We start from the raw sequence: 26,810 nt of genomic DNA on the forward strand, positions 1-26,810 counted from the left end.
GCTGCCAGCTTTGGGCGGGTGCTGCTGGCTAAAAAGCTCCTTTCCTTCCCTGGATCCAACCCATTTATCTGCCTGGCCCACCTCCCTCCCCCTTCGGGAGCACCGTGATCTCTTGGGATGAGAGTGGCCATATAAAACACAAGCATCAGGTCGCAGCATTTGTTTCTCCCAGCCAAACTCGCATTACTGCTGATGAGGAGCTGAACAGCATTGCCTGCCCGGTGATGCAAGGCTCGATTTTTCCAGCACAGCTCTCCCTTGGGCTCCTTTCTCCCCCGCTGGTGCAGCCCCGGGTGGTTTGGGTGTGGAGCTTTGCCAACCTCCACCCGCTCAGGACCGGCTCTGGAAGCTGTGGGGTTGCAGCTACAATTGGAACGGGGCTTTTGGGGGGTAAGCTTTTAAGTGTGGTGTGGATGCCCTTTGTGGCTTTGGGGTGGATGGAGTGTTTGTGTGTTCCCCCACCCCCCCCTTCCCTCCAGCCAAAGGGGTGTGAGTGGCACTGCAGGGACAGGGCTGAGCAATGGAGCTGGGACCCCATTGGGACCCCATTGGGACCCCATTGGGACCCTCTGAAGTGTGGGGCAATGATGGTGGAGTGGGGCAGCACCCCCTGCTTGTGGTCACCTCGTTCTGCACTGAGGATGCTGTTACTCAGTAGCTGACCCCTATCTCAGCCCTCCACCCCACCAGTGTGCCCGTGTCACACTCTGACCCTACCCACGACCCCAAAGCCCCCACCTGCATCCTCTGGGCTGTGCTGTACACAGCACAGGCAGCACCGGGTTCCTGGGGTGGTCTTCACCTTGGTGACAGGTTTGTCCCTTTCTCCTCGGCCTTAGGACGATGGGGCTGAGCTTCACCGGCCCCCAAGGGGATGGAAGAGCCCCCCTCAGGGAGGGGCTTTGGGGGGAAGTGGGACGTCGGTGCCCCGCGATACCCGCGGGTACAGCTCCGGGGGGGGAGACATTTCCCGCAGAAGGAGAAGCGGAGATTCTCGGGGAGGGGTGGTCGTGGGAGGGAAGGGGAGGAGGGCCGGCTCTGCCTGCGCTGCCCTGCTCCCCCCTCAGCCACCGGCCCGCACCCGGGGTCGCTCTCTCCTGACCTGAGGGACTGCGAGCCAGGGAGGGATGGGATCTGCTCGAGCCTCTGCCAAGAGCTGGCTTCAGATCCGCAGGCGGCTCCGGGCTGCATTTCCCCTCCGGAGCGAAGCGGAGCTGGGGTGCCCGGGGCTGACTGCTCGCTGACACTGAGCCCCCCCCGCGCCTCGCTGCACGCGGGGAGGTGAGCTGGGGGCCGGGGGGCTGAGGTGGGGGGAGTGGAAGGGACCGAGGGATGGGCGTGATGGGGGGATGGAGGGAGGGATGCGGGGATGGAGGAGCGTGCCGGGAAGGGCTGGAAGGATGGAGGGATGGAGGGCAGCGGTCGGAGATGTCAGGGGGGCGCTGGGGCGGGGGGGTCCTCAGCCCCGCGTCGGGGCGGCGCCGGCCCCTGAAACCCCTCCGCCCGCTCCCAGCCCTATGAAACCCCCCGGGGAGGCGGCGGCGGCGGCGGCTCTTCCCCGCTGAGAACCGGAGTAGCCCTCGCCGCTTCCAACCCCCCCCACCCCAGAGCCGGCCGGGCTGCGGCGCAACAGGGCCCTCCCGGGCCGCCCCCTCCTCCCCCGCTGCCACGGCCGCAGCCGCCTCGGGAGGGCCAGGGGGGGGAGAGCATCCATCCCCCCCACCCCACCACCGCCACCGGGAAACGGGGAAGGGGGGGCGGAGGGAGCGTGGAGCGGGAGGGGCGGGCGGCGGGCAACCGGCAACCGGCGCTGCAGGTACCGGGGTTCGTTCCCCTATCCCGGCCTCCTCCATCCCGGTCGGACCCCTCCGGCCCTCCACCCGCAGCCTCCCCCCGCTCCGCCCGCCTCCACTTGTTGCTGCCCGCCGGGGCCGCGCTGGCTGCGGGCGGAGGGCGGATTTAATCCGGGGGGGTGGGGGGGGGGGTGGCTTGAGAGGAGGTGGAGGTTGCAGCCTCCCCTGCCGGCCCCCGGCAGCCAGCGGTGTCCGGCTCGGCTCCATCCCGCTCTCCTCGCCCGGCGCCGGGGCTGGCGGAGGCCGGAGCGAAGGCTGAGCCTCCCCGTTCTGCCCTCCCCAGTCCCATCGCTGCTCCCCTCGCCCGCCTCCGCCGACCCCCGGCTCCTCGCCCGGAGGAAGGGTGCGCGTAACGCGCGTCTCCCGTCCACCGAAATCTATGATCAGCTCGGTGTGTGTCTCCTCCTACCGCGGACGCAAGTCGGGGAACAAACCACCTTCCAAAACATGCCTGAAGGAAGAGATGGGCAAAGGGGAAGACTCGGACAAGATCACCATCAACGTAGGGGGAACCCGGCATGAGACCTACAAAAGCACCCTGCGGACTTTGCCGGGCACCCGCCTGGCCTGGCTCGCCGACCCCGATGCCCAGAGCAATTTTGACTTTGATGGTAAAAGCAACGAGTTCTTCTTTGATCGCCACCCCGGGATCTTCTCCTACGTCCTCAACTATTACCGCACCGGCAAGCTGCACTGCCCGGCTGACATCTGTGGGCCTCTCTTCGAGGAGGAGCTCACCTACTGGGGCATCGATGAGACCGACGTGGAGCCCTGCTGCTGGATGACGTACCGCCAGCACCGCGATGCTGAAGAGGCCCTGGATATCTTTGAGAGTCCTGAACCTGGAGGAGGGGCCGGAGGAGAGGAGCCCGAAGAGGAAGGGGGTAGGGAGATGGCCCTTCAACGCCTGGGCATGGAGGACAGGCCGTCGGGGGCGGCGGGGGCTGCCGGAGGGGGTGGCTGCTGTCGGAATTGGCAGCCCAGGATGTGGGCGCTCTTTGAGGATCCCTATTCATCCAAGGCAGCAAGGGTAAGCTCCCCAAATGTGCTGGTGAGTTGGGTCGGGGCCGTGCTGCGGGTGAGTCTCCATCTCCCCATCTCCAAGAGTGGGATGGACTCTTCATTGCGTGTCCTGCTCCTGGCCTTCTGCCATCCCACGGGAAGCTCCACTGGGTATCCCATTTCTGACCATCTCCCACCCCATGGGAGACCTCTTCCATCATCTTCCCATCCCTTCTCAATGTGGGCTGAGGCTGGGGGTCCCCTTCACACCCATGGGTGCTGCTGAGCACCTCCTGGCCTGTCATGGAGGTGTGGGACTGTGTGGGAGAGCCCTTGGCAGGGCTGAGCCCTGGCAGAGTTTTAGGATGCTCCAGGACAGACAGGACTGCTTCCTCTTGCTTGTGTGCATGCATGCACTGAAAAACAGCACTTAATGGAACTGTGCCCTGGCATGTGTGAGTGCCAGCAGGAGGTGCTGGGTAGGGAAACACCACAATCGGGTCCTGAAGTAAATGGGATCCTTGCCTTTGTCTCCAGGGAGCTTGTACCCCTTTTCAGGCCTCAGAAGGTGCCCTGTGCAGCCCTGCTGGTGCCCTGCACCCTTGCCCCCCACTGTCACCACGTCGATGCAGCCCACGCGCAGCATACGGTCCCCATCAGCACGTGTGAGCACAGGCTCACAGCTGCGGCTCTTTCTCTCTCTCTTTCTCTCTCTCACACACACACAGTCCTCTCAGAATCATAGGATCACAGCACGGTTGTGTTGGAAGGGATCTATAAGATCACCCAGCCCAATTTCTACCATGGGTCGGGTCCCAACCAGCTCAGGCTGCCCAGGACCAGCCATGGACTCGTGCACTCTGTGGATGGGGCACTCACAGCTCTGGGCAGCAGGGCCACGGCTTCAGCCACATTGCAGAAGACCCCCAGGCACCATATGCCCCCAGTGAGGCCATGTTGGCTGTTTCTGTCCTCCTTGTGCCGTAGCAGAGCTTCCAGAAGGATCTGCTCCATGACCTTGCAGGACACAGAGGTGAGGTTGGCCGACAGCCCTTCCCCACCTCTTCCTTTTTTCACCCTTCCCCTTTTGCAGTCAATGGGAGCTTTGCTGAACTGCCACGATGTCTGAAATGTGACAGAGAGTGGCTCAGCATTCACCCCCCCAGTTCTCCCCCAACCCTTCCATGCACCTCATACTGTCCCTACATGTATTTGGAATCCTTACACATCTGCAACCCCATCTCCTACAGTGGGCATCTCCTCATGCTCCCATCCTCTGCCTTTGGGTTCTCTGGGCTCCCAGCACAGCCTGGGCACTGCCTTCCAGAGTACCTCCCCTCCCCAGTGCTCTTAGATCATCCCCAAAGCGCTGCCCACTGACCCCTGGCCCCTTCCTACCCCATTCCAGGGCCATCTGGCCCCATTCATGCACGCTCCCCCCACCGTGCCCATGCCACACGTACACATACATGCAGGCATTTGGGAATGAAATGAATTCTGGATGCCTTTAGAGGTGCAAAAACCCATCAATGCTAAGAAATCCTGGAGGCATTTCCCACCCACCAGCAATGCACGGGGCAGGGGTCACAGTGTTGAAAGGCCCTGAATTCAAAACAAAGAACTGCAGCACCAAAATAATGGAGCAGGGCAGTTCAGTTTGGGTTTCTGTGTTCTGTGCTGAGCTGCTACAGGAAAGGCATTTGCTAAGCAGAGAAGCAGCAGGAGGGATCCAGGCTGAGAAGTCTGACTGGGAACTAATGGTGGGATGGATGGAGCAGCACTGGGATGTGCTGGGAGCTCCCTGCTCCCTTCCTTCTGCACCCTCTGAGATCAGGGCTCAGCTCAGCACTGCTGCAGGGGACGGCCAACTTCCAGGCATGATCTGTCACCAGTTCAGCGTCACCACTCAGCGCTGGGATGCTCTTTTGGTGCAACGTTCATGGATCCCCCTCCAAACCGGGAGCAATGCAGAGGGATTTTTTAGCACTGCCCCATTCTGAGGTCCCCCCTTCTCCACGGCACAGGGTCAGTGCTGGCTGCTGAGCTTTGGGGCTGCAGAACATCCCATGGCTGCTCTCACCAAACCTGGCAGCAGGGGAAGGAGTTCAGCCCCTGCATCCTGTGACAGCAGTGACTAAGAGTCTCAGGGGCTGAATTCTTTGCTCCTCCTCACACCTGGAGCAGCCCCTGGAGCCCTGAGTCAGTTGGATCGTGGCTATTTCCATCTTCCTCTCCCTCCACCATCTCTCTCCCAGCATCTGGTTAGATGCCATCCAAGCTTAGCATCGATCTCCACTGTTCCCCGTTGGAAGCTGCTCTGGTTGTGGTCTTAGGTCTGCTTCCAAACTCTGCTGATGTTTATCTCCTCCTTCTCTTCCCTTTGCAGCCCTGGCCTTGTGCCCATTGGGACCTCCAGGCTAGGGACCCCATGGAGGGAGATGGTTTTTTGTTGGGGATCACCCATCCCAAGCTGCATCCAAGCACAGGGATCATCATCTGCAGGTCCTGGGGAACTCATTTAGTGGGACTCACAGTGCTGTGTCGGTGGTTGCTGTGTATAGACGTGGATTTTGTGTTATTTTTAAGACATTCGAGATTGAAGACATAAGAGATTGGAGCAAAACAGGGGTTAGAGCTGGGCTGTCTCAGGTCAGGTCTTCAGCTGACATAAAACTGCAGCAGTGCTGCTGACTGAGGATGGGGGGGGGAGCACTGATGGCACTGGCTGTGAACCTGACTCCTATTTTTAGAGGATGCTGTTGCTCCTGGGGCTGTCAGCTCTCACCTCCACGGCTCACACAGCAGTTCTGTTCCCATTGCCTGAGTGTTTGCTCCTTCGGGGCAGTGCAGGGTCTCACCATCAGGTTCTGCTTTGGGTTAGGAAGCATTTCAGCCCATCCCTGGGCCAGCACCCATCACTGGGGGAAGGTTTCTCCGTTGATTGGAGTCTGTTGGAACTTCACACCTCACTTTGGGAGGGAGGGATGATGCTCATCTCTATGCCAGACCCACGTGGGTTTGCCCTTGGGGACACCCCGTGAGGATGCTCTCACATTACCACTGGTGTTGGGGCATCTTTTTTTTTCTCCAGCATGACTCAGGGCTGTCTCCTCTGCTGATTCACTCCAGCCAACGACCCGGGCTGTTGCCTCCAGCAGCTCATGGTGCAGAGTGAAACCAGACAGGGGGGGAGGTTTGCAATGCTGTGAGCCACGGCAGTGGGAGCAGCAGATTGCATCCTGCCTGGTGCAGGCAGCTGTGTTAGCAGCAAAGGGCACTGGAGCAAGATCTGCTCCCATGGAGCCAAATGAACCCTGGAGGGAGGAAGATGGAGATGGAGGTGAGGATGGAGGTGGAGATGGGGAGATTTTCTGCTCTGATGCTTTTTTCAGGGGTTCTTGCCTGTGTCCCACATTAGGTTCATGGAGTAGAACGTCCTGAGCTGGGAGGTTGGCTTGAATACAGGGGAAAGCTCTTTGACTTAGTCCTCTCACAGCTGCATTCTCCCACATGTGCTCAGTTCAGGCTTGCTCTAAACACAGGCTGCGGCAGGTCTGCCTTCATTCCCATCACTGTCACCTCCAGCACAGCTGGAACTCAGCACACCTGCCCCAGTCTGTACCATTGAAGGAAGGTCCTGATGGCCTTAGGAGTGATGGGAAGTTATAGAATCGAGGGATGGTAGAACAGAATATCCCCAGTTGGAAGGGACTCACTGGGATCACTGAATCCAACCCCAAGTTCCACACAGAAGCACCCAAACAATAAAACCTCCCCGTTCTCCATCCTTGGTTGTGAGGTGGGTGGCAGCAGCACAACTCTCAGGGTGTTTTGAGCCTCGTTTTTTTATCAGATGAGGACTTCTCCCATCCCTGCTGTTGCCATTTGCTTGCAGGGATGAGAAGAGATGTACTAAACTCAGTTGACACCAGAAGCATGCCTCAGGCTGCCCTGCAGTTATCACCGTGGCTCTCCATAACGTCAGCGCTCTCCCCAGCCAGGTAACCCAAATCTTTCCATGCATCACCAGGAAGTTCAGCTAACAGCTTGGGTAATTCTGCATTTGCAGGTAGTTGCTTTTGCCTCGCTCTTCTTTATCCTGGTCTCCATCACGACCTTCTGCCTGGAGACACACGAGGCCTTCAACATCAACGTCAACGTGACGGAGACCCTCGTGGTGGGCAACACCACGACCATCCTGCTGACGCACAAGGTGGAGACGGAGCCCATCCTCACCTACATCGAAGGGGTCTGCGTCCTCTGGTTCACCCTGGAGTTCCTGGTTCGTATCGTCTGCTGCCCAGATAAGCTGCTCTTCGTTAAGAACATGCTCAACATCATTGACTTTGTGGCCATCTTGCCCTTCTACCTGGAGGTTGGGCTTAGCGGCCTGTCCTCCAAAGCTGCCCGGGACGTGCTGGGTTTCCTGAGAGTGGTTCGTTTCGTCCGGATCCTTCGGATCTTCAAGCTGACCCGGCACTTTGTGGGCCTCCGAGTGCTGGGCCACACGCTCCGGGCCAGCACCAATGAATTCCTGCTCCTCATCATTTTCCTGGCTTTGGGGGTCTTGATTTTTGCCACCATGATCTATTACGCCGAGCGGATCGGAGCCAAGACGTCTGACACCAGCGGGAGCGACCCGACTCACTTTAAGAACATCCCCATCGGGTTCTGGTGGGCCGTGGTGACGATGACGACGCTGGGCTATGGTGATATGTACCCCAAAACATGGTCGGGCATGGTGGTGGGGGCTCTCTGTGCGTTGGCCGGGGTGCTCACCATCGCCATGCCTGTGCCCGTCATTGTCAATAACTTTGGGATGTACTATTCGCTGGCCATGGCCAAGCAGAAGCTGCCAAAGAAGAAGAAAAAGCATATACCCCGTCCAGCCCCGATGGACTCCCCCACCTACTGCAAATCTGAGGAGAACTCCCCCCGCAACAGCACCCAGAGCGACACGTGCCCCTTGGCGGTAGAGGAAGGGGTGGCTGAGCGGAAGCGGTCAGGTGAGACCCCAAAGGTGGGGCAGAGGGAGGGGGAGACCTCTGGGAACCCCCAAAGGCTGCAGATCTGTTCCCATATGCTTCCATGGGCTCTCAGGGTGCTGAGGTCTTGGTGCAGAATGGGCTGGGACAGCTGGGTATGGGGAGTGGTGTTGGTGGATCTCCCACTAGAGCTGGGCACAGGGGAAGGGCCATATTCTGCTCTCCAAATCACCTCGGTGTGACTCAGGGTGTCCCTGCCTGGTGTACATCCTCCTTACCCTGACCACTGACCACTGACTAAGTAAGACCACTGACCCAGCTCCCATAGACTGCAGACCCAGCTCTTGTAGACTGTCATCCCAACGCCCATCTCACTTCAGCAGCGTCCCTGGGGTTGGTTTTCTTTTCCTTCCTCACACTTTAAAGGGAGAGAGCACACCAGGGCGTGCTTCACCAAAGCTGATAACTCCATAGGTACTGCCTGGGGCCTGACCTCACTTTCCCATTCATCTCCTATGAGATGTGGTCTCCCTGCACAATGAGCCCAGCGCTGCCCAGGCAGGAGCAAAATCAGCCTCCATGCATTTGTACTTTGGTCTCATGCACTGAGCTGGAGTTTTGGGGCATTCCCAGCATGTTCTTCTGGTTAGAAGGAGGGACGTCCCTGACTCTGCATAGCCCAGCTATGGGCAGCATCACTTGGGCTGAGCTAGGGGAAAGGTGGGCACCCAGCCTTGAGAGAGACCATGCGAGGGCAGTGTGCTGTCCCAGCATGGTGTTGGTCCTGAAGCACTTCACCTGTGGGGACACAAGGAGGTTCCAATGCCCTCTATGGTGTTTCCTTTATAAATATGTTTCTCCCAAGTGCCTGCACAGCCCATCTGCCCCAGGAGACCCCACAGTGGGGAGCAGGAGATGCTGTCAGGGCCATCCCTTCACCCCAGCACTGATTCAGGAACTCAAGGCAGGTTCTCAGCGTGCAAAGCATCTTCTTAGATGGCAACCCAGAGTCAGGTGACGTCAATCAGCCCCCCAGCAGCTCCTATTGCAGATGGTGTGCATTTGGAAGAGCAAATTCCCATCAGCTGTGGGGGTGGATTTCAATGACCCTGGGGGGTTTCTCCCCCAGCTGGCCCTGCAAGGTATGCAGCCCTCAGTAGAGGGAAGAGTTGTTTGCTGCTCTGGGTTAAGATCTAACATGGTTCTGCTTCTCTGCTAGCTGTAATTTAGCTTGGATGTGCCTGGATCATTGGGAGATGCTCTAAGCTACCTACGAGCTGGTTGTATGGCTCTGATGAGCCCCTTCTGGCCGCTCTGAGCACATTGCTTCACAGGTCCTTCCTGTTGATGGCTTCCTGCTGCCTTTCTTCCAGACTCCAAGCAGAACGGTGAGGCCAATGTGGTGCTGTCAGACGAGGAGCAGCCGCTGTCCCCATCCGATGAGGAGAAGCGGCCCATGCGACGCTCGAGCACCCGCGACAAGAACAAGAAATCCTCCACGTGCTTCCTCCTGGCGACGGGTGACTTCTCCTGCACAGCAGATGGAGGCATCCAGAAAGGTAAAGGTAAGCTCAGGGCTGGTGCTGGTGGGTCGGAGGCTTCTTGCATCTGTTTGAGGCTGGGGTTCAACTCCATCTGCCTGCCTGGCTCTTTTCTGTTCCCTCCATTTCCAGGCCCCCAAGTCCCCTCGTCTCTCTGTCTCTCCACCTGCTTCATCTCCATCCATTGTGTCCCTCTGTGGTAGCTTTTACCTTCTTGTTTTCTCCTCCCCTGATTGCCGCTGTTTGGGATCTGGGAGCTGATGCTTGTCATGCTGCCCTCCATGGGGACAGCCCCATGTCTCTGTTCCCCTCACCCACCCACCTCGGGGTGCTGTGCCTCTCCTGAGGAGGTGCTGAGGCTGTGGCTGAAGCGGGTCGAAAGGTTTTCAACAGGGAAAAAGAGTCTGTGGTCTTTTCTCTGGCCTTTCCCTCTCCTCCTCCGTTGCCTTTTGGTGGCTTTGAGCGTGGGGAACCGTGCTGTGTCAACTGCTGCCTTGCCAAAAGCATGGGGTTGCCAGGAAGGCTGTCTCCTCCTGGTTTGGAAAGTGAGCTTTGAGAAGTGTTGGGGGAAAACTGTGGGAGAAACCAGCCAGGAAAACACAGAGCTCTTCTACCAGTGACAAAGAGACGGTCTTCTTCAGTCAGATCCCTTCGTGTCTCCTGCCCACCCGGAGCCACAGGATTTACCTGCACCCTGGGTTGATCCTTAGGGCACAGCTCAGTGCTTTCATTGTGCAGTTTTCGTGTGTCCGAGGGGGTGTGGGAGGATGCAGAGCTACAGCACTGACCTACTTCTCTCTTCTCAGCACCGCTTAACCCCAGTTAGTCCCAGTCCCTCACCCTCATGCATGGGAGCTGGGCCAAGCAGGGGACGGGATGATGCTGTACTTTGCAAGCCCTCAGTCTATAGCTTGGCAATAAGGAAGGGTCTCATTTTGGGGGCTGTGACCCCCAGCTGTGGTGCTTTGGTCCATCCCACACCCCTCAGTGCCTTTTTCTCCCTGGGTTCTGGCAGCCCTGGAGCTGTGGGTTGGCATTTGGGGATGGTGGCAGTTATTGCATTAGCAGGAGCAAATTGGTTGCATTCTCCTGGGAAATCAAGGATTCCCTTTGGTGTTCCCACACAACCTCCTCCCTTGAAAAGGGGGGGGGGGGGGGGGGGGAAGAATAAACACTGTGTTTTGGGCAGCAGAGCATTATACAAACATGCGCTTTAAGTTCTCAGTGCTCTGCCTGGAAGTGCTGTTTGCTCTCAAGCTGAGCTCTTTCCTTACTGCTTCTTAAAGAGAAGAGGGGAGGGGTGCTGCTTCTACCCTGGGGAGGACACAGGAAGGGATGGGGGGAGGGTGGAAGCCCGTGCTGCCTTCATCCCTGGGAGATGCTGTAGTCAGGCAGCTCTTCAGCTGATGAATTGCAGCTGGGCCCCCTTGAAGCCAATGGAAGATCTAACTGCTGAGGATGCAGTTTGGCTCTTGCTGGGCTCCCAAACGACATGACTTGGGTTGGGATGGAAGGGACCTCAAAGACCGTTTAGTTCCAAGAAATAAGTCCAGGAAATTAATACTGCTGTGCTTTATTGCAATTAAAACTGGGTTTGGAAAGTATGATGAAAACTGGGGGTTTTCAATGGCAATGTGAGACCCTTTTGGAAGGGAGAACCTCAGTGTTTGTGCCATTGGGGACAGGCAGGTGGGACTCCAGTTCAGGCTGATGTCTTCCATGGTGACATACCCCAATGTGGGCAGAGCAGCCTCCCATGTTCTTGCCTGAGGGCACTGGGAGCCGCAGAGCACCTCTTCCTGATTTATCTCCTGCTGAGGCTGTTTGTTCTGGTACCGGGATGCTGGCAGCTCTGCAAATTGAGATGAGCTTGGTTCGGAGCCCGATTTGCTGATGGCCATCTGTCAGATGCTGGGACAGGTACCCATGTCTGTACAAGCTGTGGGAATGGGGCTGCTTCAGGAATGTGCTGCAGGTCTTGGCGGCCGCTATGGTTGGAGCACTGATGCCAACAGTTGGTTTCTTTAGGGGCAGCTCAAACAGAAAAGCAACCCTGCCCATCACCCCTTGGTTAGAGCCAGAGTGCAGTGTGACACTTGCAGAGTGGTGTTTGTCTTGCATCCCTTTGGCCGCTTCCAGTGGGGTCACCTTCCTTCCTCCCTGCTGCTGGGGGTCACTGCAGACCCTTTATCTTCCTCCAGCAATGTGTCCTGCTGGGATATAGATACTGGCACGGCTCTGTCTTGGCACCTGAGCACACGTACTCTGCTTTCATGTAGGGATGCAGAGGCAGGGCAAGCAAGCAAGGTGTGTTAGGATGGTCTAGGAACAGCAAGGCAGAAACCAGAGCAGCCCTTCTAGAGAGAGCATGGGGAATGGAGAGAATGGGATTCACCACCCGGCGTTGCAAAGCACCAGGTTGGCTGCCAGAGCCCAGCTCATCACAGCACTGATTTCCCTCTGCTTCTTGCTATTAGGGCAGAGCCATGCCTGGCATGTGGACCGAGTGCTCATGTGAGTGCAGCATCTGCTGGTGATGCTCGGCTGGGAGGGAGCAAGGACAAACCCACGTTTGCACAGGGACACGAATGTGTGTGTGTGCAAGCAGCAGGCGGGCACCAGGCTGCTGGTAAATGCACACGTGTTGCTGGGCTCTGCTGCCTGCTTGCATTACCCCATCCCCATCTGCTGCCGGCTCAAAGCATGTGTGAGCATGCACGTGCACAGCAAGGATTTGCATCACGGGGTGCTCGGGACTGCTGGCTCCTGGGGGTGCACGTTGCTCCTTGGCAACAAATGTGTTTTGAAAGCAATCCTGGTGACCTCGGTTAGTACCTGCATGGCCTGCTGGAAGAGCAGCTCCTCAAGCAAAGAGGTGGCAATTAGCAAAGCAAGGCCCTTGGTTTCTTGGTCTGCAGCTTGGTGGAAGCCCCAGTGGCCTTTGGAGCTGGGCAAACATCACAGCTTGGGGCTCATGTGGGACCCCTTACCCAGGGCTGCTGGTTGGACATCAATCCCATTTTCATACTTGGTTTCTTTCCCTAAGAAGTGTTTTTGCTTTTGACCTGGGAGAACATCTGCCTGTTGCTTTTCCATTTGAGCCCAAGCAGTTTCTGGCTTTTTGGGGGGGTATGTGAAAGGCTCCACTTATAGACATGGAAATGTTTGCTTTTCAGTGTGATTGTTCATAGGAAACCCTGAGCGTTTCTACCTGCTCCTCTGCATGCAGGAAGGTGTCAGCAGCAGCTTGCTGCTTAACAATCCAGAGCTGGGGGAACCACTCCTTCCAAATCCCACATTTCTTTGAGTTCTGCTGCTTTCCCCAATCGCTTCAGCCTACAACCTGCCTGGATTCATCTCTCATTCAGACACCGGGCCCTGTTATCCCCAGGCCCAGCAATGGGATGATGCAGTGCCCCACCAGCAGCACAGCTCCACGCTGTGGGGCACCCCTTGGAGAAGGGGTGGCTGTGGGGTGCAGGGTGGGGGGAGAGGGCTCAGCAGGCTCGTAGAGGCTGTAAGGAGCAGCATTGCTCTTTCTGGATCTCTTGGGGAGGGGGTTTAGCGTTCAGGAATGGGGCTGAATGCGGCTCTAACTTCTCCTCTGTCCCTTTTCTTCACAAAGGCTATGGAAAATCCCGGAGCTTAAGCAGCATAGATGGTGTGGCAGGACCTGCAGGGGGGTTGGCTCCCCTGGCCTCACGCTACAGCTCTCCCTGCTCCCCTGTTCCCTCCATCCTCTAAATGCCACCCGGATCCTGCTTTGTGTGTTGGCTGCACACTCCCCGTGTCTCTCTGTCCCCCTGATCCCTGTGATGCTGTGTCCCCAGTGGTGCCCAGGATGTCCCCATCACCAAGAAGTGGGCCCTGACCTGCAGCCCATCCCTATTCCCTTGCCTGCAGACAGGACCCCCGACGTCTCCATGCACCTCTTCCTCTCGTGTCTGTGCTTTTGGGACAGCCCCCATGGGGGTGGGAGGGCTGATGGGTGTTTTTAATGCCTTGGAAACCTCATTCACCCCCAATGTGGTCCCTTCCCGTGGCCCTGTTGCACTTGGGCTGGGAATGCAAGAAGGATGCATTGACTCATCGAATTACATATTGTTGTGCTGGAAATGGCTGAGTTCATCTCATTTTAGGGCTCTTTTTCAAACAGCCTCCAATTTCTGGAGGCACCAGATGAATAAATCTCTATTCCCTGCCCAGCAGCAGATTCCCCTCTTGTTTGGTGCTTTTTCTGTGCTTAACTCTGCTTCTCTGCTTGTGTCTGCTTCTCTGTCTGATTGGGGGTGGTCTCGGGGGGGGGGGGGGGTTTGTCACCTCGATGTCAGCCCCTTGCAGGTGGGGGGGATAAAGGGGGGGGGGGGATGTGGGTGGATGGGACTAAAGAGCTGGGGGGTGTGGGGAGGGAGGTGTGGGGAAAGGAGCAGCTGGGAAAGCTGGGTGTGATGGGAGAGCTGGTGGTGCCCTGCTGCTCTGCTGGGATGGGTTTGGGACGTGGGGCACAGCATCCCATGGGGTGGGAATGAGATGGGGCTCATGGCATCCCCTCCTGCAAGGGTGAGGTCTCAGCGCATCCTGCCTTCAGAGCACTCCATGCACTTGGAGCAGGAGGAGCTGAGATTCCCCCCCCCCCCCCCCCCGAGTCCATGCAATGCACAAGGTGACCCTCCGTGCTTTTCCGTGGGCTCAGAATCATAAATGATTTACCCAAGGTCGTGTGCTGGTGTTGGGGATGAGCTGAGCAGAGCCGGCAACCCTGCGTGGTGCAGAAAGGCTCCAGGTTTGGAGGAGGCTTTGTGAGCAGAGGATTAACCCCAGCAGCTTCAGGTTTGGTGTGGCAAACCCTGTTTGTAGCACGGTGTTGATCCCCGGTTTCCTGTTAGAGCCAACGTGGAGCCACGCTTTGCAATTTTTAGCCTTGGCTGTTATGCAACTCGGTGGAAAGGCATGACTAATGTGCAAAAAGCTCCTCTAAAACAACAGGGCCCCGAATGGGAGACAGAGGCATTTCTGTGGGAGGCACCAAACTGGTGAAAAACCCACAGCATCTTCGCTCTCCTTCCTCCCCCCCCTTCTCTGAATAGCACTTTGGGGGCAGCGGGGTGCTGGGATTTTCAGGTGAGGTCCCAGTGGGTTTTTGGGGGGTGAGAGAGTAGGGGTTAATCCCACTGCTAAGGATATAAGAGGAGCCGTGCTGGATCAGGAGAGCTGAGAGCTAAATGGCTCCGCAGCCTGGAGTCTTATCACAAACAGTGGCCAAAATTGGCTGCTTGGAGAATAGGATAAGAATAGAGTTGAGTGAATACGATACTTCCCCCAAATATCCTCCCAGCCACTTGTCTATGTTTAGGGATCTGGAAAGCAGCGAGCATTCCGGCTCAGTTGAAACGCACCAGGAGAAAGCAAGGTGGTTGGATTTCTTCTTGACAAAGGGGATCAATAGATAGCAGGAGGGGCTGCCTCCACCCTGCTATGAAAACAGGGTTTAAAAGCTCAGCAGTGTGCAGTGGTTGAACTGCAGTGGTTGAACTGCAGTGGTGGTTGAGCTGCGGTGACCGGGATGCATTGGTTGAGCTGCAGTGATGGTTGAGCTGCAATAACTGAACTGCAGTTGTTGAGCTGTAATGATGATGCAGTGACTGAGCTGCAGTGATGGTTCAGCTGCAGTGACTGAGATGCATCAGTTGAGCAGCAGAGGTTGAACTGCAGCGGTTAAGCTGCAGTGGTGGTTGAGCTGCAGTGACTGGGATGCTTTGGTTGAGCTGCATTGATAGTTGAGCTGCAGTGATGGTGCAGTGATGGTTGAGCTGAAGTGATGGCTGAGCTGCAGTGGCCGAGTTTGCTGTTGCCCTTCTATCCCTAAAGGCAGAGCTGTGTCCTGTCCTGCCTCATCCCAGCAGGATGTTGTGCTCTGGGTGCCTCATCCCTGCATGCAACACAGAGCCAGAGAGAGCTGCATCCTGTGCTCCTCTCCCCATCACAGCTGCAGGTGCTGCTCCATAGCAGGGCTGAGCTTAGTGATGCTCTTCCCACCTGCAGAGCTCCAGGCTGTGATCTGTATCCCTTCACCCACCCGTCTGTCTGTCTGCTGAGCTGAGCAAGCAGCTCATCCTTGGGAGCTGGGGGGGGGTTTTGGGGCAGTGCCCCCATCAACCCCCATCTGCTTCTCTTGCTCCCAGGGCCTCGGATGGCCGTGCTGTGTTGCGGCAGGGTTGCGTGCAAAGTATTAATTGTTATTGCTGCAACAACTGCTCTGTTTCTCAGGAGATGCCCGAAAGAGCCAGCAAAATAGAAAGGTCTGTCAGGCAGCGGGGTGGGAGGTGAAGATGTCAGGAGAGTAATTGCTCTACCCAGAAGCAGCCTGTTTCTGACTTCCCCTGACTGCCAGGAAAAATCCTCCCTGCTTATGTGATGGCAATAAAATGATATAGAAAAAAAACATAAGAAAGCAGCTGTAGCCTTTGCCCATGCTGACGAGGAACGCAGAGAGCAGAGGCAGATGCAAAATAAGATGCAGCTGAGCTTAAAAATAGAGCCTCCCTCTCCCAGTCCGGCGCTCCGTTCCTCTGCTTGGGCAGTAGTTCTGACTGGAGGAGCAGATTGAGGCTCACCCCAATCTATGCAGTGCTGGGTGAGGATTGGGGTCCTCTGCCCCTCTGCAAATCTCCCCCTCCTGTTGAAGCATAGAGAAGAAAAGCATCCTATGGATTGCTGTGGGTTGGACCCAAATGCTTTCTAGGGTGGCCGGGGCCCCAGGTGGCTCCGTCCCATTGTGGCTGCACCACTCCTCCATGGGGTCTGGTTGGATGCTTCACTTGCCTCTTGTCCTCAAACAGACCTCAGAGCATAAAAGAAACAGGAAAACCCACCTGCAGAATAAGGGTAGGACCGACCTAAAAGCTGTGCTGGGGAGGGAGGTGGAGGCAGAGATGGGGCTGTCTGGGGAGATCCATTAGGAGGAAAGCAGGCATTCTGGGGGGCAGCTCCTCCTGCAAACCAAACTGGGGCCAGATCTCAGCTGGGGAGGACTGATTCACACTGGTGCCATTGGGTGAGGGTGGGTGCAAGCAGGAGGGTGGTTTTCTGGCAGTGTCTTTGTCTGGGGACAGAGATGAAACCCAGTTCTCCTCTGTTGTTATTTATTTGTAGTGGCACTGACTTCTCCATGGCTGGTGAGCTGCTTCCCAAGGCTCTCCCAGGGGCAGCAGGTCTGAGCTCACACACGTAACGGCTCTGAGCAGGGAGGAGGAGATGGGAGTTAAAAGCTGGGTTGTGTCACCGGGAAATCAATAGAGCTGCTGGGGATGCTCCAGCTGGCCCAGGGAGCCGCAGAGAGCTTCCAGCTGCTCTCCAAAGTGGGAGCAGACACGGATCAGCAGCTGCATCCCACCCATCTTTCTGATCTGAAGGCAGATCCCCAAAGCAGCCCATCATTGGGGACACGCTGCACTGGGAGCTATGGGCTGTAATCCCCCCAGCGTTTTACAGGGATATGGCATTGAAATGACGGTGCTCATGGAGAACCCAACCAGCAGCAGAAGATGATGGGACCTTTCTTTTGGGGAAGGCAACTTTTGGAGCTGCAGGGGTTGAAAGGAGCCACGAGAGCCCAGCGTTGGGTTCTGCAGCCATATGGCTGGGGGGAAAGGGCAGCCCTGTGCTTATCAGGAGGATCAGAGCTGTCTCCCAGCCTGACGGCCCTTGGAAACCTGGCACACATGGGTATGGGCGGTGTTGTGACTCAGAGCTCCAATCAATGTTAATTAATTCAATGATAACGAATGAGAAAGAGAGAGAGAGAGAGTGAAAAATAAACCACTGCAGGATATTAATGCACTCAGCTTGGCTTTGGGACATCTGGCTAAGGGTTGGGTTGGAGACTTTGGTCACAATCCGCCTTCCTGGAGGATGCGATGAGGATGACGATTTCCATCTTCTCTTTGTTCTTTAACCTCAATTCCAGTGCTGATGGAGAACCAAGGAGGAGCTGAGATGGAGGCATTCCCCATGTCCCCATCCCTATGTCTGTTTCTCCTTGGTCCTCCAGCCATTTCCCACATCTCCAACTTGGCTGAGGGTCTCAGGGCCCATTTAAAGGCATTTTTAAAATAGTTTTATCAATTTATTGATGGAAAAGCTGCAATTTCTCCCTCAGGAGAAGGCTGCATCCCTTTGCACTGTGCTTTCTGCACCCTATGAAGTGCTGATCCTCGCGTCTCTCTCCCTCTCTTTCCCCCCAAACAGCTGATGGAAGCGGTGCCCAATGCTGTGCTTAATACCTCTGTCTTTTATTGCAGACACCTGCCAAGACGTCCTCTCTTCCAGTTACCCCCAGGGTGAGGTGGTCACCTTCTCCTGAGCCCCAGCTGGATGCAGGCAGCACCCCAGCGAGGGACGTGTGCCCCGAGGGATGCTCTCCCCGAAGCTAAGGGATGTTTGCCCAAAGGGATTCATTCCCTGAGGCCCAGGGATGCTACCCCATGGCTCGAGGATCCTCTCCCTGAGGCTGAGTGATGCATCCCCCTAAAGATGCTCTCCCCACAGTGCAGGGATGCTCTCCCCATGGCCAAGGGGTGCTCTGCCCAAGGGAGATGCTGTCACCGGTGCCAAGGGGTGCTCCCCCCAAACCCGAGGGATGCTCTGCCCCAGGGGTGCTCTCCCTGAGGCCAAGGGATGCTCTCCCAGTGAGCTTTGCCTGTCCCATGCAGCGACCCAAAGCTCTGGCTGCCATCCCCATGGCTGGAGAAGTGGGGTTTGGCAGCCATGTCCCCTGCTGAAGAGGGGCAGTGTGGGGCTCCCTGCCTGCTGCCAGCCCCACTGTGCTCTGCCCCATCCTCTGTCCCTGCTTTCGGACACGAGCCCCAGCTGCTGCCATCCTGCTGATGTGACCCAGCCGGAGCCCCGCCAGCTGCTCACCCCTCGCTCCTGCACAGTGCCCCATCCACGCTCTGACCACCTCCATTGCCAAACTGGGGCTCTCCTCCACACTGGGTGCCACACATGGGGTGCTGTGCCATCACGGGGTGGGCTGGGGGGATGGGGATGGGAAGCAATAGGGGATGGGGATGGGTGCTGAGGTGGGGTGAGCCTGGCTGGCCTGAAAGGGTCGGTGTCTTTCTAATGCTGTTCCATATCTCTGTGATGAAGGCAATACTACTCCCATTTCCTCTGTCCTGTACGCATGCCTCTCCCTGTCCAGCCGCACTAGAGTTCGAATAAAGACATCCATGAGCTGAGTCAGCTCCCACACCCCCTGCCTTGGCGTGTCCCTCCTTGCCCAAGGATGGCGGTCCCAATGGCCGTGCTGTCCTCACATTGGATCAGAGCCCTCTTGGAAAGCTCATGTTGGTTACAACATCTTCATTTGGTGAAGGGAAGCACTGCAGAGCTGACCAATGCGTTGCCCCTCCCTGCTCTGAGCAGCAAAGCTGAACTCATCAGCAGTAAGGCCGTAGCCCTGCCATCATTAGGTTTCAGAGTGAACGCCGCATGGAGGTGAAGGGGTGCAGCTCTCCAGGCTGCATGGGCAGAGGGCAGCAGAGCCAAGCAGGCAGCACGAGGCTGATTCACGCGTGGGGATCTCCCACCTTTCAGATCTGAATGGTTCCAGAGGTGGGTTAGAGCCTCTGAACCAGGTGCCTGCAGCACCAGCCCTCAAAGAGCCATGGAGCCCAGCTTGGCTGCTGCAGTGAGCAGCGGAGGCTCAGCTGTAGCCCCAAGAACGTGCTGTTCTGTGCTTTGTTTCTCCAGTGACAACCCACCCAGGGGCACGAAAGTCTTAAATTCGGGGCTGCAGAGGGAGAAGGTTAAAGCCGGGGGTGAGGAGGGGGGGGGTGACCAAAGATCTGCTACAAAGCTGAAAGGGAAGAAAGCAGCCACAAGTGTGAGCAATCAGTGGCTGATGGCCAAGCAGCAATTACAGCCCAGCCTGCCTCTCAGCCTGGGAGAGAACCATCGGTGAGCACAATGCTGCCGAGCAGCTGCTGCGTCCCTGAGGATGCCGCACGCCGCGGCTGGGCTGGGATCGATGCTGAGCACTCGGGTTGTTCGCCTAGGGCTGTTCATTCAGGTGATGCTGGGCAGCTGCATCCCCCCGGGCTGCACCCACGTGGCGTTTGGGGAGCAGCTCTGCAATGTGCAGGTCATGGGTGCCTTAGGGAGCTGGGTTTGGAAATAGGTGGCTGTGGGGTGGCTGGAGATGTCCCCGGGCAGCAGCGGGTCCCTGCTCCATCCTTCCCATCACCGGGCTGTAGCACAGTTTGCAACCTGTTTCTCACCAGAGCACAAGTGAATCAGGAGGATTCCCCTTCTAACCCGAGATCAGCAGCTCCCCCAGGATGGTTTCAGGTTGCTGCTTTGGGAAGGCTCTGGATGTTTAATTTGCCTCTGAAATCTTGCAGGGTCCGATGCAAATCCCAGCATAGCACTGGGGAGGGAGAGCACAACCCAGCAGCACAACCCAGCTGCACCTCCCAGCCCTTCCTGTTACAGCCGTGGAGGTTTTGGGACATGTGGGCAGACATGCAAACAGCACAGAGGGTGCAAAGTGGGAGCAGGGAGCCCAGGTCCGGGAACAAGAAGGATGATGCTGAGTCTAGAGTGCAGCCAGTGGTTGAGATGTGCTCCATGGGTGAGACATTGACCAGGTGAGGTCATGCTGGGGCTGTGCAGGGGTGTCTGGGCACGGCCAGGGGTACCCCAGCTTCCCAAAGGAGACATTGTGAGCTCTGCTGCTGGCTGGGAGCTGAGCATGGCTGCTCCTCACAGCACGGCTTGGATGCAGCACCTGGCACTGGTCCCCTCCTGGCTGCTGTCCCTTGGCTCACAGCTCCTCTAGGTACAAACCCAGCACAAGCCAAGCATGGGGGTGGGATGCAAGGGGTAGGAAAGGGCTTTGCCATTTCTGCACATGCTCTGCTTTCTTTTCCCTGCAAAATCCCCCACCCTCTGGTGGGTGAGGGTTTTTGTCCCTTAGTTGGGGAGGGCAGGCAGGCGGAGCAATAAGGGGCACCTGGGGGCACACAGCAGGGCTGGCAGGTTGGGAAAACGGGCAGGAAAACCCAATCTGAGGGGGCTGGTGGGGGAGGGATGGTGACAGCATCGCTGGCCTCAGGGTTGGGATTAGCTGGTGGGTGCACTTAAAGGAATTTTAATCAGCCAAAAATGATGCTGTCGATAAATACAGCCTTATGGCAGCATGCTGAGCACCCCAGGAGCAATGCAGACCCACTGTGAGCTCACAGCCATCCCTGTTTGTCCCCACGTGCCCCCACCCACACTGGGATGCTCTGGGCTCTCAGTCTGTGGGGGTTTGTGTTGAGGGTTTGGCAAAGAGGATGAAGGGTGGTGGGGTTGGTTGTGTCCAGTTCCTGCTCATTTAATGTGATGAAATCTAATAAATCAATCAAGCCTGGAACGGCTTTTCTTTACAGTCAAGGAACGCAGCCTGCACCCCATGTTTGGCTGAGCCACGCAAGCTTTGCATGGGCTTACTTTACCCCCTTGGCTGTTCACAGCTGATGTCTTTAATGCTGCCATCCATCTGGGGGGGAGGTGAGAAGCCTGGATTCAACCCCAGCTTGCAGCCTGGTTGCTGCGGCGCTGAGATTTGTGCCTCAGTTTCCCCCTCTGGATGCCCCCTCCCAGGGAAGGGCGGACTGCTGGCAGCACGCCTTTCTAACAGAGAGACGCCTGTGGATTCTGCAAAAAGACACTCGGAGGCAGCTGAGGACAGCCCCGCTAATTGCAGAGAGCAGAGCACGCTCTCGTTTGCCTATTACGGTCCCAGCACTGACGTGTGGCCCCAGCACTGGCAGCACCCATGTCCCCGAGGTCCCCTTTTGCTGGATGTCCCTTTTGCTGCACCTCTCCCAGCTGCTGGCACCCACATCTGCCTTTTTCTTCGCCTTTCCCCCCAGCAAAGTGTATTTTGGAGAGGCGAAACAACACCCGAAGGGCTGCATGATACACAGCATCCCATCTCCAGCTGCTCCTTTTCCTCCATCCCTACAAACAGGGCTGCTTTCCCACCCCACACCAAGGGCTGAGACCCCCCCACCCCCAGTTTTTAATTATTTTAATTATTTTATCCATTTTTTTTTTCCAGCTGATTCATGAAATTTCCTCTCTGGCAGCACCGTGTGGCTTTAAGCTGTTTACGCGAGCTCAGGAGGCGACAGCGATGGGGGGTATTTTTAGCTCGCCGGGTAGCAGAGAGGGATTAAAATGCAGTCAGTGTTACAGACGCTGGGGCTGAATCAGTATTCCTGCACAAACCTCTCCGTGCCAGCAGCTTCCATTGAGTGTCTGAAAAAGCCGAGTTTCCATGGAGACCCGGCTCCAGGGCAACCCGATTCCTCGTTAAAAAGCAGCAGGTAGGAGCGGTGCGAGGCACAGCCACGCTCCAGCTGCAGGAAGAGAGAGCTGGCACTTCCCCATCCTCCTATGGGATGCAGAGGGGAGGGCACCGGGCTGCAGGGTGAGGTTAGAGGGTGGTTGGGTGCAAACGGAGCTGCTGGTCCCATCCATTCCTCTTGGATGTTGGTTTTTGGGGTTGGTAGAGAATGGATCCGTGCTGTTGGTGTGGGGAAAGGACACAATGCGGCTCTATGGGGAGAGGAATTTGGGTTTGCATTGCTGTGCTGGTGGGAATTTGTCCCGCAGATCCTATGCTATGGGATTGTGTCCTCTCCTTGATGGGCTTTGCCCCCTGGTTGTCTCCTGTGTGGGAGCAGAAATGATCTATGAGGATGGAGGTGAAAACTTGGGGCTGTGCTGCTTTATCCTCTCTGGGTTTACCTGTTGGCCAACGTGGACAGGTCAGCCACAAGAGTGAACTCCCAGTGTGACACTGGGAAGGGTTTGGTGAGAGACTCAGTGCTGGGCTGAGGCAATGAGGGCATCATCTGCTCATCCTAACAGCTGTGGGCCAGTCAGTCTGCAGCCCCACCAGAGGTGTTTTAATGGGGACAGGGAGATGGGTCGTATGGTGAACATCAGGATCTGATTTCTTTCTTTATGCCCCCAGCAGTGGGGTTCTGCCTCAGTCCTGGCTTTTCCAAGCAATCTCCATTTCTGGATCTGCTGAGATCCAAGCTGGAACTGCAGGGCTTTCTTCTGGTTGCTTTGCATGTATTATGAGGGGATTTTTCCCATGTGGAGTGAAGCTTCTGGAAAGGTTTGGGATGGAGCAGAGGAAGCAGCACCAATGCATCCCTAAAGGCTCCTTGGACCCACAGAGAGGCCCCAGAGTGGGACCTGAGGGCAGGAGGGCTTCATGGAGAGCTGGGATATGAATGGAGGAGGGTTGGAGCACTAATCAATCTCACAGCAAAGCAAAGGGGAAATCCAAGGCAGCAAATCCCAGATGCCATCAGGTGCCTCCAGGCCACCTCCTCTGCAATGTGGATCAGCGTTATGATTTCCAAACCAGTCCAGAGCAGCCACAGTGGAATGAATCTGCTCAGTTCTCAAAGCTGGGTTTGTGTTTTCCCATCTTTCACCCAGGAAAGGAAACAAAAACCCCATGAAAACCTGTCTGCAGGAAAAGCCCCTTTGGTTTCTCAAAGCCTTTTTCAATAGGAGATAAATGGCTGTTTAAAACCCCGCGTCCTCGGAGCAAAATCTGAGTTGAGAACCCGTGTAAAACAAAGTGATTTCTGCAGCCTGATTTAGTCACACTTCGGCCCAAGCAGAAAGCTTTCAGTGGGAAGGTTCCTTTTGATCTACAAACTCTTGTCTTTGGCTTTTCTTAATTGAAAACGGCTTCCATTTTCACTAATAGCTGCTCTGCCTTCCCCAGCCTGCATGAAACCACTCGTATCCACTGCATTGTTTTCCAGGGCTGGGCTTTGATCTCGGGGTGTAGTGAGGCAGGGCTGCAGCACTGAGATAACACTTCGGGTTTGCCCTGTTCTGGGTACTAAAAGGGGGGGGGGGGAACCAACCCATCTTTTAGCCCAGCTCCTTGATTCTTGGCAGTGGTGCCCATGGGGTTGTGATGCTGCTGCTGAAGGGACTTGAGCATCTGAGGTTCTTTGCTGAACTGCTGGCTTTCTTGCAGTGTTTGCCATGGGTTGGCACAGCACCGTGTGATGTTGCTGGTGTTGGTACCCACTGGGCACCCCTCTTGTTCCTGGGGCTGGGGAGCTCATGCTTGAGCTGCGTGCTTCCCTAAGCACAGCTTCTCTGGTGCAAGCATCAGGAGGAGGCTGCAGGGAACACACGTGCATGCATTGCCTCTTATCACCACCCGCCTGCCCCGGTTGCTCCATCATTTCCTTGCTGTTTCCTCCCAGGGTGAGTTGCTCTGCATCTTTGCTTTCTGCTCACACAAAGCAATGATTGCAGAGCCGTCTGCAGCAAAATAAAACAAAAAAGGGAGCAAAGCAACAACTGCAGCAAGGAAAAAAAACAACAAATTGCAGCACTCCATGCATCCATTGACACAAATATCATCGTAACACCCCTAAAGTCTCCACCATGCAGAGCTTCTCTTGGTCAGGGGAGGCTTTGCACTGCAGCCATGGGGATGGGTGTTTCTTAGCCCTGGTGGGAAATGCTGCTTGCTTGAGCACTACGGCACCCTCAATCTTGCATTGGGATCCCTCCATGGAAAGGAGGGAGAAGCCCAAAGAGTAGACTGTGGAAAGGATGCTTTGGTTGCTGTCAGCTGGGTTAAGCACCGTATAACACTCTGGTTTGCAAGCAGCTCTGCAAGGCTGTGACAGCACACTGCAGGGCCAGGGGAGCATCGTGCCCTGCAAACCTCGCTGCAGCCCCTCTGCTCCTCTGCTTTGCATTTCCTGCCATTTGCAGCTCTTTGTTATTTTCTGCCGTTGATTTTTTTTGCAGCTGACAGCATCCCGCTGTGCGTGGAAGGGAATTATTTAGGGACACAAGCAGTGGGTTTTGGAAAACACATCATAACAGGAGAGCTGTGCTTCCTTCCAGGCTCGTTCCCTGCCATGCAGCGACCGCTTTGCTGCCAGCTCAGCCGGGGCCCCTCTGATTTCTGAGCAGAGTAATTGGGAGTCAGCTGGAGCTGGGGGCTCTTCGTGCTTCCTGAGCCTTTGTCCCTCTTGGAGGAGGACGTCATCCTCCTGGAACTGGTTTCAACTCGTCCTCGGTGCGGAGCCAGGAGTTGGCTGATGGGTTTGGCACGGCTGGGTTTGGGGGAAGAAATGGGTTTTTGAGAGGTTGGGTTGAGATGGAGCAACCAGTTGTGCTGGAACTTGGAGGTCTTTGAGATCCCCTCCAACCCAAACGATACCAGGAACCCCTCCAGAATTGAGCTGGGAAGTGATTGGGGTGGAGGTGAGATGGGCAACTCTTGGTTGGGGCTGTGCTGCAGGGGGGTGGGCAGGGAGGACCTTCCTTGGTGCCCCCACCCTCTGCTAATGCCTGCAGGAGATGTGGGCTGAGGGTGGCTGTGGGGCTGTGCTCTGCTTGCAGGCCGTGCTGCCATCCCATGCTGGCAGTTCATGGTTTGGGACTTCTAAATGTGGCTCTTTTGGGGTGAACGGTTGGGAAGGAGGACCGGAGCATTTCTCTCTCATGCTCCATTGTCGGATCAAAGTAATCCTGGCTTTAAAAGCTTCCCATTCAGCGCGGGGCCAACGGGGAGCAGGATGGTTAAAATATCCCAGCACTGCCTTTCCATGCTTTGAAATCACTTCGGATCACTCCACCTGGGCAGAACCATCCTGAGCAGCTCCTGGGCCTGGCCACGTGTCCCCAAATGCAGCTGTCACCAGGCTGAAGTCTGCAGGCTCACCCCAATGAAGCTTCTGGGGCTAAAGCAGCTCGTTTTGGTCCTGAGGATGCTTTGTTTTCCTCTCTCTGCATAGGAAAGCAGCTTTGTCTTGCAACAAAAAGCAGTAGCATGAGCATCTGCAAGGCGTACACGGACCCACTTCTGCACCATCTGGCAGGATCAGGATGCTGCTGAACAACGCTGATGGCAAAGGAGGGCAGCAGCTGTGGGGCAATGGGAGCTGCTCAGGAAAGAGCCCTCACTAAGGACTCAGCTCTGGGTAGATCGATGCTAATCCCATTGTGTGCACTGCAGGGCTGGCAGCAGAGCAGGAGGGCAGCAGGGACGGCACATCCCCAGCCCTGATTGTGCCATTGGTGAGCTCAGGGTGCAGCTCTTCCCCCCCCAAGTCTCAGCTTCTCCATCCCAAATCCTCCTTTCTGTGCCACCTCCAGAAGGCAGCTCTGCTTTTCCTCCCGATGGTTATTTTTTGCGTGGCTACGAGAGAGCCCATTGTGTTCGACCACTTTGACTTCCTGCACAAGGCAGGCCGTGAAGCACCGCGTGGCACCGAGCCTTATTATTAGCATTTATTACTGCAGAGGAATGAGCACAGAAAGCACAGCTCCATGGGTGGGTAGCTTTTTAAAGCAATCACCTACGGCCATGCAACCTGTTATGAAAACTCTGCATAACCGAGCTGGATTTGTTACTTGCATGGGGGATGTGGGTAATTACAGGGAAATCAACATCTCTTGATGGGCTGAGAGCCCACCGTGTTTGTTCTGCAAATGAAGGGTGTCAGTGGTGTTGTTGGGGGTGTTTCCAACCCCCCCTGGGGTTCAGTAGGGGTTGAGGGTGGTAGCAGTGCTGCCTGATTCCCAGGTAGGGAGCAGCAGTGCTAACACTGAATGCTCAATGGTAGGTTTGCCCATTCATCCTCCATGCTCAGTGCTGATGAGGGCTTTGATTCCAGTCTTCCTCCACTGCACCCCAACCCCATTGAGGTCCAGCCCAGGTAGGACCTCTCTGGGCACAAAGCAGCTGTTTGGTTTGGTTTGAAGACCCCCAAAATGTTGAGGACACAATGAAGCTTTGGGCAGCTTGGAGTGGGGTTTAGGAGGTTATTAATGGGTGTGTGATGAGACAAACCCAAGGGGCAGAGCAGGAGGAGGAAGGGATTGAGCTTGGTGCAACACAGCTGCCCAGTTCCTCCCCATCCATCCCTCCCTCCTCTCAAACAACCTCCCCACAGCATCTGGCTTAGCCTTAACTCTGCCCACCTCTTCTTCTCCCTCCCCAATGCTGCAGGGTGGCTCCTGTCCCCACTGACCCCACTGCACAAGCTCTTAGTGTCTGTGCCACCACCCAAAGCCACCTGCTGACCCTCCCATCCCAGGTGAAGACCTCCAGAGCCAAACTGTGCTGCAAAAGGCTCCGGGTGAGGTTGGCATCTGGGTTTTCTTTCTCCCTCCTGCACAATGAGGGAGGATGAGAGGACCCAAAGAGCCATCAGGGCAGGGTTCAGCCCTAATACTTTGCCCCAGGTGGTGGCACGGGGAGGGGGAGGGAAGAGAGAACAGGCTGGGCTCATCGAGGCATTCACAGCCTGGCTTCCCTCCTCTCTGATTTTGTTTAAATTAAGCCATCTGCCCACATTAAATGGTAAATT

The 26,810-nt window shown here is 56.4% G+C and overlaps 1 protein-coding gene across 7 annotated transcripts; it reads left to right on the top strand.

Moving 5' to 3' along the window:
• The first annotated feature begins 161 nt into the window (after positions 1-161).
• On the top strand, positions 162-18,633 carry KCNC4 (potassium voltage-gated channel subfamily C member 4). Of its 7 annotated transcripts, none has more exons than XM_072355904.1 (5): positions 162-390; positions 2,137-2,883; positions 6,925-7,861; positions 9,214-9,405; positions 17,682-18,633. In XM_072355904.1, exons 2-5 carry the CDS (start codon positions 2,233-2,235, stop codon positions 17,741-17,743), a joined length of 1,842 nt encoding a protein of 613 aa, XP_072212005.1. In that variant the 5' UTR covers positions 162-390; positions 2,137-2,232; the 3' UTR covers positions 17,744-18,633. The 7 variants fall into 7 exon arrangements, with proteins under 7 accessions (XP_072212005.1, XP_072212002.1, XP_072212007.1 ...); XM_072355901.1 differs by lacking the exon at positions 17,682-18,633 and adding an exon at positions 13,007-13,604 and having other exon boundaries at positions 295-390; XM_072355906.1 differs by lacking the exon at positions 17,682-18,633 and adding an exon at positions 13,007-13,575 and having other exon boundaries at positions 330-390; positions 9,214-9,399.
• Positions 18,634-26,810: the final 8,177 nt, after the last annotated feature.

This window comes from Excalfactoria chinensis, chromosome 23 (genome assembly GCF_039878825.1).
Source record: "Excalfactoria chinensis isolate bCotChi1 chromosome 23, bCotChi1.hap2, whole genome shotgun sequence".
NCBI lineage: Eukaryota > Metazoa > Chordata > Aves > Galliformes > Phasianidae > Excalfactoria > Excalfactoria chinensis.

Coding starts and splice junctions, on each gene's coding strand:
- KCNC4 (XM_072355901.1), top strand. CDS start 2,233: ATGATCAGCTCGGTGTGTGTCTCCTCCTACCGCGGACGCAAGTCGGGG. Junction 7,862..9,213: donor GGCTGAGCGGAAGCGGTCAG/GTGAGACCCCAA, acceptor CCTTTCTTCCAG/ACTCCAAGCAGAACGGTGAG. Junction 9,406..13,006: donor AGGCATCCAGAAAGGTAAAG/GTAAGCTCAGGG, acceptor TTCTTCACAAAG/GCTATGGAAAATCCCGGAGC.